General features: G+C 40.5%; 1 protein-coding gene across 1 annotated transcript in view; it reads right to left on the minus strand.

Moving 5' to 3' along the window:
- Nucleotides 1–11,311, minus strand: part of gucy2ca (guanylate cyclase 2Ca) — a 29,565-nt gene extending 18,254 nt beyond the window's left edge. Inside the window, exons 1-5 of the mRNA XM_033644173.2 lie at nt 10,667–11,311; nt 7,087–7,202; nt 3,563–3,630; nt 3,247–3,468; nt 3,027–3,145 (exon numbers count right to left, since the gene is read on the minus strand). Coding sequence (XP_033500064.1) covers nt 3,027–3,145; nt 3,247–3,468; nt 3,563–3,630; nt 7,087–7,202; nt 10,667–10,877 — 736 coding nt within the window. The 5' untranslated portion in view covers nt 10,878–11,311. The remainder of the gene's footprint in view (nt 1–3,026; nt 3,146–3,246; nt 3,469–3,562; nt 3,631–7,086; nt 7,203–10,666) is intronic.
- Between the last annotated feature and the right edge of the window lie 2,454 nt (nt 11,312–13,765).

Here is a 13,765-nt window from a genome sequence, read left to right on the forward strand (position 1 = left end):
GTTTTTAAGCACTGGTTACAATCTGTCAATGTCACTGTCTACGTCATAAGTCTGGCAGAGCTAGCTAGCATGTACTGTATAATAAAAACACCAGGGAGGAGATAATTTTAAAGTGGCTCCAGGCATAGGTCCCAATAAAAGTGGGCAGGTGATAAGCGATTTGTGTGGCAGTGTATTTCTCTTCTCTGCAGAGACCCTGCCCTTCTTACTGTCAAAATTGGTGAGGCTACATCTTCTCCTGCTCCCCTATCCTGTGGAGTCCCCCAGGGCTCTATTTTGGGGCCCATTTTGTTTTCGCTGTATCTTCTGCCCCTTGGTCTTATCTTAAAGAAACATGGCGTCACTTACCACCTATATGCAGACGACTCCCAAATTTACTTGCCCGTCAAAAGGCTCAACAATGGCTCCCTGACACCCCTGTTTGAGTGTCTCAAGGACATTAAGGCATGGATGGCGCTAAACTTCCTTAATATAAATGAAAGTAAAACGGAAGTTGTTGTCTTTGAATCAAATGGTGCTAGTCTAGTTTCTTCCAGTGACTTGGGTTTCCTGCAGCCCTATGTTCAACCTGTGGTCACTAACCTTGGCGTTAAAATAGACAGTGCTCTTAAACTTGAAAAGCAGATAAATGCTGTAGTGAAGTCCAGTTTTTATTATTTGAGGCTTGTATCCAAAATCAAACCTGTGCTTTCATACGTTGAGGGGGTTAACCATGCTTTTGTTTCTAGCCGTTTGGATTACTGCAACGCACTGTATGTGGGGTTAAACCAGGCCTCCCTAGCGCATTTGCAGCTTGTTCAAAATGCGGCAGCACTCCACCTAAGAGGTACCTGCAAGGGTGAGCACATTACACCCATCCTGGCCTCCCTCCATTGGCTTCCGATCAAGTTTAGAATTGATTTTAAGATTTTATTGTTCATTTTTAAAGCGCTGAATGGGCAAGCTCCCCAATATATAGTCAACCTCCTAAAAGTGTACACCCCCTCAAGGCCACTGAGGTCAGCCGATCAGCTGCGGCTTGTGGTCCCAAAAGCTGTTTGAAAACGAGAGGTGACCACGCCTTCTTGGTAGCCCTAGGCTATGGAATGACCTGCCTGCCCATGTCAAAATGGCCCCCACTGTAGAATCTTTTAAATCACGCTTCAAGACCCACTTGTTTTCCTTGGCTTTTGATTCTGGTTGACAAGTAGACCAACCTGTCTCTGTGTCTTTTTATCCCTTGAGCTTGCTGTACTGTCTGTATCGCTTCGGTATCTATGACCTGTATATTTCTTATGTGTATTTCTGTATATTTCTGTATATGCTTATATGTATTTTTGTGCAGCACTTTGGTAACTTCGTGTTTTTGAAATGTGCTACATAAATAAAATGGACTGGACTGGACTGTGCCTGGATTTTCTGAGGCCTATTTATTTTCCTATGTTCAGAACATTCCTGTGCACAGCGCACAAGTGATGTCAGGACTTTAGTTAGAGCAAGCAATGAGGTGCCAGACTGTAAGCAGCACACATCCAAGAGGAAGCTACAGAAAACAGGGAAACAATGCCAAAAGAATAGTAACACAGCGAGTCTACAGCGAGGCGAAACGTCAAGAGGACACACAAATCTGAGGTTGGCTTTCACTTTTACTTTCGCTGGCGATACTGTTTACACACAGCAGCCGACAATTACTGCATTGTATCCTTTTGAATTAATTTAGTGCTCAGTTATTTGATTCAAACATAGCTTAACCATGTCATGTGATATGCTACCTCATTAAACTTAAAGAACAATTATTACTGTGACTGTAAATGACCTTCGGCATGCTCTATTATAGTCATATAATTCGCTTTTATTGTGTAAATAAAATTGTAAAGGTGGATGCTCTTACTCTAAAAGAGTTGGTTGCTGTTACTTAGAGAAACCAAACAAATGTGTACAGCGTTAATACCGGTCCTGCCGCTTTCCCCCTGACACTGCCAGGCTCTGTTAAACTATAATGGCGACCGGCTGTGCATCATGCCGACGCTAAAGGACGCCTTTTTTTTTGTTGGTTTCTGATGCTGCAAGTCACTGCCCAAGTGCTGGCTTTCCACAACTTTGGAGTAAGACCAGGCTTGTTCATAATATGTTTGGAGATGAAAATAAAGCTTTGTGAACCATCAGTTAGAGAGCCAGACCATTAATCGTCTGTGGATGCTACAGTGACCACTACAGATAATGGCAGATAAACATTTAATATCAAGGAACTCTACATTATAGACACACTGGACTGTACCTATAACAGCGTGGCCACAATTCAGTATACTGACTAAACACAGTCCAGCCATACATTAAGGTCTAACCTAGTTTTGTTTCTTGGTCACTCCATGAATGCTAATGTTGTGACTGTTCTGATTAGATAACTGCAGATATGACATGGTGTTTTTCAGGTCAACATAGTCGTTTGGTTTTCAAGCTTTGTCGGAGAAATGACAGCTCAGGAAGAAATACTTAATGCACTGAAGAGCCTGGTCTCACTCCGCGGTGGCTTGCAGTGTCAGGAACTAACAAAAAAAGGCATCCTTTAACGTTGGCATGATGCACAGCTGGTTGCCATTATAGTTTAATGGAGCTCGGCGGCGTCAGGGGGAAACGCGACAGGACAGGACTAAAGTTAAGGTGGTGAAAGCCCGAGAAGAGTGAGTGGGAGGGGTGGTGGATGGGTCCAACAAATGATGACTTTCACACGAGAGAGCGGTGTTCATGTCCCGTAACATTCTAAAGCCAAACCCTGTTCTTTTTTCCTAAACCTAGCCACGTGTTTTTGTTGTTGAAGGAAACAAAAACATCAAGAGACTGTATGTCAAAGTTAAATTTTCTGTGAAAACACAAGTGTATTTTGACAGACAATGCATGCAACAGGCAGAACTTGACACGGCGTCCCAGAACGTCAACAAGCAACGCACCCAGGGTACCTTCTATGACCAAACGTCAATATGTGACGAGGCTGGAGTGAGAATGTGTTGCACTGAGATGGAACTCAAACAAAATAACAGAATACCCACTGTTGCTGTGTCTTTTCTTAGCGGTGAGTGCAGTCTTCAGGTCGACTTCCCCACGCAGCATCTTTCTGTTTATCTTTGTGGCAAAGCTCTCAGAGGGTGCTTCCAGTGCGTTGATGTACCTGTTGCAAAAGCAAGGAGATCAAACAAAAACCTTACACATGTTGTAGCACTGAAGGAAGCTGCAGGTCAATCAGGTGAATCGCAAGTTGTGTTGTCTCACCAGAAGCAGTCCTCAGTGACGTTAACGGGCTTCTTGTAGACGTACACCTGCTTCCAAATGTCACTCTTAAATGGCAAAATTTCCCCCATAAAGTTGACGAAAAAGTCTGTGATCTTGCGTCCTGGAGGCAGAATGCGGGTCAGTTTGGGCTTATAGTCACATGAGAGGCCGAAGCTCCCAGCAGAGATGACGGGAATGCTCAGGGACAGGCCAATTTCATCACTGAAGTAGATAACATGGAGGGGAGGGTTAAAAAGTCAGACATTAGTCAGATATTTGGTGATAGATAACTAAAAAGAAACAGAGGCATACTCACTCCACTAACTGGAAGGTGGCGTACGTGCAAGAAGGGCCCAGCATGACGCACCCTAGTTTACCTGTATCCTGCAGAAAGGCATAGAACATGTATTCTGTCATCACAGAGACACCTACCAGAGGTTCAGCATACAGCATTGAATTTGTACTACTCAGGCAGCTGCCTCGCCCTCTACTACTATGATGGTAAACCCTGTAATGAAAATATTATTAGTGCAAAATGGTGAGTCTGCAGAGAAGTGGTTGATCAGTGACTGTGAGGTGCTGACAGCTGAAATTGACCTTTTATGCCTTTTACACCTGTGGCTGTAGGTAATATGTTTTCGGATGTCCATCCACCATCCATATATACGCACATATGTACGCACATCTGCATGGAGAAAATTTCTGCAAGGTCAAGATCATTGTGATCTCACGTTGTAACCTACGCCATAGCCTGACGTGCACCTCCACAGAATTGTAGCTTAACTATGTATGGCAGTGACGCAGACCTCCTGTCTATCTTTCTACGCTGAAACCATTTTCCTCAGTGGAAACGAAGCTTTTATTTACTTTAATTTCTAGCAAAATAAACAATAAATTGTGAAGACAATAAAGCTTCCACAAAAATAGCATTTCAAGTCTTGTGTGTGATTTATCCTGGCTTCATATGAGCAGAGGAAATCTCCACTCATCGCTAGGCTAATTTATACAATGTGAAATGCGATAGGCTTGTGCTAATAATGTTAGCATGTTGTATTTGTTTGGAAAACGTGTTTAGTATAAGACAGTTGTTGACAGCTGTAATCAAACCAAATTATGTATCGTTACCTTTGTTAAATGTCTCTGTTGTCCCTGGCTTTATATGAGAAGAGGAAAAGGTCACCTGCCTCTAGGCTAATTTATACAATGTAAAATGCCATAGGCTTGTGCTAATAATGTTAGCATGTTGTAATTGTTTGGAACACATGTTTAGGAAAGGACAGTTGTTTTGTCAGTGAACCAGTGAGTTGTAATGGAGCCAAATTGTGTAGCGTTACCTTTGTTAAATGTTGCTGTTGTTCCTGGTTTTACTCGAGAAGAGGAAAAAATCGCTAGCTGCTAGGCTAATTTATACAATGTAAAATGCCATAGACTTGTGCTAATAACGTTAGCATGTTGTATTTGTGGGGAAAATGTGTCCAGATAAAGACAAGTGTTTGTCTGTGAATGCTGCGAGTTATAGTGAAGCTGATTTGTGTACTTGTGTTTGTAACTGTCTCTATTAAGCCATGTTTAATGTGTGTTTAATCTGTGTTTTGAATCAACGAAACTTTACAGCACTTCACAGAAACCTCCACCGCTGATCAGTGTTTTGGAGGTGTAACTGCAGACTGACACAGACACACCACTCCACAAGTATAAATGCTTACAACGGCATAGGCGACGTACGTAGGTATAAATCCCGCTATAGAGATTAATCTCTTCAAATTTGGCACAAACATCTACTTTGAGTCAAGGATGAACTGATTTGAATTTAGTGGTCAAAGTTCAAGGTCACTGAATCCTTGTCCACTGCATTCTCATCAATACATAGCTGAAGAACGCCTGGAGAGAATTTCTTCAAATTTGGGACAAACATCCACTTGTTCCAACAATGAAGAGATAAGACTTTGTTGGTCAAAGGTCAAAGGTCACTCGTGTCAGTCTCCATCACATTTCAGAATTTCATGATATCTCATGAGGGCCTTCAGGGAATTTCCTCAAATTTGCCAAAAAAGTTCACTTGGACTTAACAACAAACTGATTATATTTTGGTGGTCAAAGGTCAAGGTCACTGTGACCTCGCAAAACATGTTTTTGGCCTTAATTCTGGAATTCATATGCTAGTTATGACAAAATTTCACAAAAATGTCTAATAGGATAAAATGATAAAGTAGTGACATTATATATCCAAAAGGTCAACTTCACTGTGACATCATAATGTTCTGCAAAAACACTTTTCTGGCCATTATTCAACATCGTATCTCAGGAACAGAAAGGGAGACATTTGATCATTTGATACTGGATTGATCAGCTCAGATGTGTGTGAAGCATTCGTGTTTTCACAGACATAGAGGTAAACTGTAAGTGTAATTTGATGGGTTTGTGGAGGCATATGACCGCAAAGTGGCAATTCTAGTTTACTGACTTTCACATACCGTCCTGGAACTAATTTGACTAAATAACTCATATATAATTTTAAATTTATGTCAGCCATGATAACCACACTGTCATTGAGCCATAGACATGTAACTGTGCCAACGAAATGATAATCAAAGGATAATAAACTATCAAACCACAAAAAGAGGAACTTGTTATTACTGTACACTAAACCACAGTGAGTGAATACAGCAGCCTGGTTACACTCCCAGGGCGTCCAAATACACTGCTTGGGCGGTGTTTAGCATCTTTGTCAGACGCACCAGGCTTTCTATCAGCTCTAATGTAAACCTATCTGTGTCATTATTAGATGCTTAAAGCAACAGACAGAGTTTCAAGGGCATGGTCAGCGCAGGGTGGGTAGAGATGGAGGTGGACTTTGACCCAGTGTTCAAGACCATCAACCATCGACAATATCGTTTGCAGCATTTGTGTCATTCTAAGTTGGCTGTTTGTAGCGACACACCACAGCCTTTTCAGCAGTGTTTATGCAAATCAAAGCCAGGGGGATTTTTGATCTCTACCTAATCATTTCCATATAGTTCTGTTGCCTGAACATAACCAGTGACCCCTTCTTACTGCTGACCCTTTCTGTGTCAAGACACAGCGCAGAAGGCTACCCTCTGCGCCATTTTAATAACGCAAAAAAACACCAAGTGGCGGCGAAGTGCAGCTCGCCACAGTTAAATTTTTCTGCAGCCAGGCAGCAAGAAATTCTTTGTAACATAGGTCAATGTGTCACAGGAGTCATAGGACTCTGTTCACTGATTGGCTGCAGGTATTCTCTGGCTGCAGTTCGCCGCTAAAAGTTAGACTTGAGCAGCCGCTGCAGCTTTTCATTTCCATAGCATGCACTGCAGGCTGCACTTAGCTGCTGCTTGTTGTGTTGTCAGCGTAACACTGGAGCTTCTGCTCAAACGGCAAGATATGATGAACAGGGAGGAGATCAAACTGCAGGGCACACCAAGGGTGCTTTCAGACCTAGAGTCATCTCCTTTGGTCTGAATCAGGGACTAATTTTGTCACAAAGTTGTATAATTGCCTAGAGTTGGTTCGTGTTCTCACGGCAGCATTTACAAGCGGACCAGATCAAATGCCTTGTCTGAGAAAGCTGCTCTTGATTAGTCAGAATTTCCATGTGGGAAAAATCCAAGATCTTGTCTCTATTTATGGTAGTTTACTTTTCTACAGTAAGATTCCATATTCTGTCAGGAAGTTCAGGTGCGTAAATGGTTTTAGCAGCATCTCATGCTCTCAGTGCCTCTTCACCTAAAGCATTTTCACCCTTAATAACACCCTTAACTGATTTGAACTTAATGTATGCACTAAAAAACCTTTTAAACATCTTCAGACATCCACACTCACATAGAGTATCTTGAGGATCGCCACTCCCTCACAGGTGCTGCTCCCACAGCCTTGCCGGTTGTACATGGTAGTGTTGAACCCGTTGAAGGTAGCTTTCAACGTGAAGTTTAAAATACCTTGGGGCATGGAAAGAAGATAAGAGTGATTAACATCAAAAAATGAACTCATTAATCTCTTTGGGCTGTTAAGATTAGATTATATTGACTTTATCACTCACTTAATTTAGCCTCTGATTTCTCCCATGGGGAATGTCAAGAATTACAGCATGCAATAATACAGAACATTACTAGAGTTTCAAATTGATAATAAGATGACTAACCTCTGACAAAATAAGCTGATCATGGGTTATTTTTGTAAATAATAAGTCATCTTAACAGGTTTTTACATTGTAAAATCATAGGTATGTTTGGTTGACAGGGAACTTTAATATATTACATGTAATTTCTAAAAATGGATTTAAAGCATTTGAGAAAAAGCAGTTTACACAAGTGGTCCCCAACAAAAGGTCAGGACCCCGCAGGCCCTCTCAGCATATATAGACCTAGTATAAAGGAGGCTTGATGATAGTACATGGTGATGGTACACATTTACACAAGTCAATACCTTGGTCTTATTTCAACCCACTCAGAAAAAAATGTTGGCATTGTACGTTTCTGCACCCACAGGTACGTTACATTTGCACCTAATTACGTAGAGGACACACTGAAACTTTACATTTCAGCAACACTTTGGTTTACACGTGGTTAGGTTTAGGCACAAAAATTCTTGGTTATGGTTAGTTAAAGATCATGTTTTGGGTCAAAACACCTGATTTGACAACACATTCTCACTCCGACCTCGTCACATATTGATATTTGGGTCATGGACTTTCCACGTCCACATGCCGACATTAAAGGACGCCTTTTTTCATTGGTTTCTGATGCCACAAGTCACTGCCTAAGCACCGGATTTTGACGACTTCAGAGTGAGACCAACTCGATTTTTAGGGGCACTAGCTGTAACAATAGAATTGTTCCTAGTTCACGTTGTTCTGGGGACCGTTTTGAGTGTGACACAGTGTAAGAGCAGTGAGATCTAGTGACAGCTAAATGTGTTGACTTCTGGAATTAAATAAAGTCCCACGTTGCTGGGATGAGTTAAAACGTCGCCCATTTTGTATAGTTTATAAAGAACAGAACAGAGTGAAACACTATCCCTGCTGGAAATGCAGGGATGTCTCATATCATATCACTTATATGCAGACAATACCCAAGTATATCTCCCTGTAAAAAGAGTCTCAGGGACATCAAAGCCTGGATGGCCCAGAGCTTTTTAAATTTTAATGAAACAAAAACTGAAATAATTTTTGACCCCAAGGGAGCCTATGATGGCCCTCTCAAGGACCTGGACCCCCTTTTACCTTATTTTAAACCCACAGTTTTTAATCTTGGAGTAAAGTTTGACAGTGATTTTAAATTGGACCAACAGATTAACTCTGTTGTAAAAAAACAGTTTTTATTATCTAAGGCTTCTATCCAAGATTAAATCTGTTCTATCTTTTAGTGATTTCGAGCGAGTGATTCATACTTTTATTTCCACATGTTTGGACTACTGCAATGCACTTTATCGTGGCGTAAACCAGACTTCCCTGGCACGCTTGCAGCTGGTCCAAAATGCTGCTGCTCGCCTTTTAACATGCAGCAGAAAACATGAACACATCACCCCCATCCTCGCTTCTCTTCACTGGCTTCCAGTCCATTTTAGAATAAATTTTAAAATTTTATTGTTTGTTTTTAAAGCACTAAACGGATCAGCTCCACAATATATTTCAGACCTCTTAATTGCTTACACTCCCTCACGATCTTTGAGGTCAGCTGATCAGCTCCTCCTCGTTGTCCCTAAGAGTAGATTAAAAACACGAGGTGATGGAGCTTTTTCTGTGGCGGCCCCTAAACTATGGAACGAGCTACCACTAGAAATAAAGGTGTCCCCCACCCTTCTTACTTTTAAATCAGGTCTTAAAACTTACTTTTACTCTTTGGCTTTTAATTCAGCGTGAGAGTTGTGTGATGTCTGATCTCTGTTCTGTTTGTCTTTCTTCTCTTAATTATTTTTAAATTATTTTTATCATTATTATCTGTATCTTTATTTTAATCCTCATTACGCTTTTCTGTATTGTAAATCACTGTGCAGCACTTTGATAAACTTTTATGTTTTTAAAATGTGCTATATAAATAAAGTGGATTGGATTGGATTGGATTTGATACATATGAAAATGTTACATATTTATGGTTTGCAGAAACGTACAATGCCAACATTTTCTCCTCACTACTAGCCTGTCCGGTACCAACCACAATGTGTTCATGGTACTGAGCAGCAAAAACCATCAAGGACAGAAGACAATGGTAATGATAAAAAAAAATAAAAAAATTCAAAACAAGATGTTTGCAGTTTTAGACTATTTTATTTAGTTGTACATTAAAGGCAGTGTTGTAGTGGAGGGTATACTCAGGTATACAGGGTATACCCATTTCTTTTTCTATCCAGTGACAGTATACCCACCTATCAGCTAAACAGCCATTGTAATATATAGGAGAGTATGCCCACTTCCTCATCGGTAACCTACCTATCTACCTAGTAGTGCACCCACCTCATCAACTACCACTACACCACTGGTTAAAGGTATTTCTTGGCCTCAGAAACAACAGCATCTATTGTTTGGGAAAAGTTCCTCTAATGTGTTAAGGCATTTGAAGTTTACATTTCTCGAAGTTTCGTATTAAAAAAGGCACCAAATGACGTCTCTTATCAGAACCAGGACTGAAATATTTCAAAGGACACTCACGCTTACGTCCCAGCCTGGCCCTGATATTCAAAATCTAGAAACTAGTGCCACAAAATTAAATGAGATATTATCGAAATTGCAACATGGCTGTGTGCAATAACCAGGATATGCAGGAAGTGCAACTTTTTGATGGTGGTAAAACGTGTCTCAATATACCATGAGTGACGCATTGTGGTGCTACAGAGATGCCTTGGCCTACAAATCATATTTATTAATTAATTTATTTATTGCATATCGTGCATGAAAACAAAAAATTAACTGTAAAGTAAATTTTAAAAGCCTAATCAATTTGTGAATCTATTTTTTAAAGGTTATTTATCTATAAAAAGCTTCATCTGGCAAAAGAGAAAAAGAAGCCTGAAATAACCCCTCAAATCCAATGATCAAGCTGGGCTACTTTAATTTAACATTTTAATCCTTTATCATCATTTTTGAAATAATTCACACAACAATGGTGAGGTCCTCTTACTCAGCAGCAGAGAAAGTAGTTCATACATTCATAACCAGCCATCTTGACTTAATAGTTTTCACTCTGAGCTGTTATTACTTAACTTACAGTTATTTAAAACTGATGTTCATCCATATCACTTGCCTCATATCATTTACCTTCTGACAGCCAGGGTTGATTTTTCAGTTTTATTTTGTTAGTTTTTAATTTTCTAAACCATTTTTACTGGCTGCCGTAAAGCAATTCGTTTGCAGCTTGTATTAAATTATTACTATCTGTAGCGTCCATTCAGCCTTAATAGTCCATACCATGCTTAATGTTCTCCTCCGTGTCCTCTGCAATGGCTTGTTCCACTGCATCCCGCACAAACGGCATACTCCACTCATAAGTGTTGTCCTCCACCAGCACCACATTCATGTTGTATTCACGGTTCGATTTCAGACAGTCCTCCAGCATCTTGTTGGCGACCACCGCCATTATCAACACTCCCAGGTAAAGTAAACTGTGCCAGCTGTTCATCTTGCTCCTTGAGATTTCCTTCTGTTTCCCTCAGAATTTTGAGTCTTTTCCACAGTTTCTACATGTCAGGAAAAAAATATAACCCTGTTCAGATAAACAGGACGTCTGAAAGCAGGTTAGTACAACAAATCCTCTCCACTGACAACATAAGTCCAAAAACAGAAGTGAGCACAGCCCTTTGGTGACTAAGTCCCACTGTGTCTTGATTCACTGTCCAGCATCCAGATAAGAGAAGAAAATTGGATCTGAAACCACTTGTGGAAATGTGGATTGAAGACGAGAAACTTCTCAGTCTTCACACCAGTTGTTTCCTCTAGTGAAAGCCTGAGATCAATAATCCTCCAGCTTGGTATGGGCTGGTCTACCTGTCCTCCAGACGTTAATGAACAACAGTCAAGTGACAGTCAGTGCACCAGTCAGAGGGTGGGCAGGACAGGAAAGACTCCCACACTCCACCTGGACTGACACCTCGCTGAGAAACTTATTGCGCCCATATTTCATCCTGTTTGTAAACATGAAGTTAAGACCTGCCTCCACATTACAGCTCCTGTCTGAATAACATCAAAGATTACTCCCAAATCTCTTCTTCTGTGGTGACTAGTCTTTCCTGTCATAGCCTAACATGTAAGAATACAACAGCAGTATCATCTGACACTAGCAGATTAATTGTAGTCATGACTTATAGACTGGCAACAATCACTTCATTTAATATTTCTCCCATTTGACACAATCTGGTTTGTTCTGAAGACTCTTTGTTCGAGGCAGAGGCGGGGGAAAGCTTTTGTGTGAGGGGCAAAGGTCACAGGAGGCCATAAAAGTGAAGGCTTGTGTGGAGCTGATAAATATTGTCTGCTATAAAAGCAGGGTGGATTAAGCCTATAAAAGTCTTTGCCAAACTGCTCGTAAACCAGTGTCACCTCATTTGGAGAAAACCAGCTTTTATCCTTACGATACAACACAAAACCAAATAAAGAAAGTGTACGAAACACAGCAGCTTATTTGTGTTCATTTGGTTACAAGACAGCCACTGAGGCTGCAGCTGAATGAACATTTTACCCACTCGATGATTTGTGTTACACTGAGTTTGTGACAAAAGTTTAGTTTTCCTCACGCTTCCATCATGAACGAAGAATCCAAAAAGGTAGAAAATTCTTGATGACTTAAGGGGGGCAGCGTTTAACAACAGCTAAACTATTTCAAAATATCCATTTGCACACTCTTACACAACTTGTACAGTATACCATAAAACTTCACTTAAAAGCCCAGTCCCAGTTAAACACCCAGTCCCTTTTACCAGGCGGTGTAGTTTTTTTTTTTTTTATTATTTCTTTGGTATTGTTTTTAAATTCATATTTTGGGTATTATAATGGTTTTACATGCCCCTTTTAATCCTGCACTTTGAACTGACGCACTGATGACACTTTACCTTTTTATTGTTACTATGTTATAGTGTCCTGACCTGTTTGTCTGTTTAGTGTGGGCTTGTGTGGATGAAGCCAACTCATCACTTAAACTGTGAACCAAATCTACCTTCCGGTACAAATAAAGTTACCTTACCTTACCTTACTTACACATTTTGACAAATAAATGCCTGTCTCAATTAAAGGCCTGGTCTGGTTGCCAAACAGTTCTTTTCTTTTTATAGTAGTTCTTTGGATGTACAAAAACAGGTTGTTGGCTACCTCAAATTACATGTTCATTCATTGATTACGCTGTAAGTTATTCATATTCCTTTAGTTCATAAGGGTCCTCAGATCAAAAGAATCAAAAGGGTTTTTCATAAAAATTAATACAAGTTGTGAGGATTGTTTTAACAGGATAAAGTGGTCTGTCTGAGCTAGATCAAATTAATGATTTATAATTTATATGTTATCTGAAGCCTAATTTTTACACAACTAATATACATACTGGTTTAAATAAACATTTTGATCATATTTGCCATCTTTGTGCAAATGGGATTTAACGCCTGTCCCATGTAGATGCCTGTCCCAAATATAAGCTTGTAGATTTCAGTGATTTAAGCTAATAATAGCCAGGGCTACAAGTGAAGTTTTACGGTAATCCAAATCTCATTTACGTAGTCGTATGCCCAGTACTTCCCAAACACATACATTTTTGCTAAAAAGGTTCAGTCTGTAGGATTTAGCAGCATCTAGCAACGAGATTGCAAAGTTGCCATGAAATGAAACTTCTCGCGTGCACCAAGCTAGTGTTTGGTTTGTCCACTCTGGGCTACTGTAGAAACAACATGGCAGACTCCATGACTGAGGACCTACTACTGTATATAGCTACATAGTAGATATATACGGTTCATTCTGAAGGCCCATTTATGCTCAACGTTAAATACAGATCCGGATATGGACAGAGCCTTCTGTCCGTGCTCTGCGTTCATTTCGTCCGTATTTCTTCACGTTTCCATAAAGCTTACGGATACGGGCCAAATGGAGCAGTACCACTGGGAACCGTGGGGTCAGTGTTGCTGTCGCTACCCGATACGTAGCTCTAGTGAGACACGAAGAACAAAGTACTAGTACTGGAGAGAAGAATTCTCCGTCCTCCAGTCGCGATGTATTTAACGGCCTCACCGACCACCGCCTCCTACAACGCTGCCTCTGTTTTTGTCTTTTATGCAAGAGGTACATTATCAATATCTCCTCCACAGTCGTCATGTTTGTTTTTGAGTTTGTTGTTGTCATAAACTTTTGACTCTGGGCTGCCTCCTGGTGGATATATTGGTTAACATCTATGCCAGCGTAAAGGACGCATGGAAGTATGTGGGCAGTGACGGTAACATCGTTTGAAACAGACGTATACATTTTCATACGTAAAGGGAGCATAAATGAGCCTTAAGGCAACAAAAAGACAGTGGGTCTCATTCATGAGACGTA

The sequence above is a fragment of the Epinephelus lanceolatus genome, chromosome 18 (genome assembly GCF_041903045.1).
Source record: "Epinephelus lanceolatus isolate andai-2023 chromosome 18, ASM4190304v1, whole genome shotgun sequence".
NCBI classification, from domain to species: Eukaryota; Metazoa; Chordata; class Actinopteri; order Perciformes; family Serranidae; genus Epinephelus; species Epinephelus lanceolatus.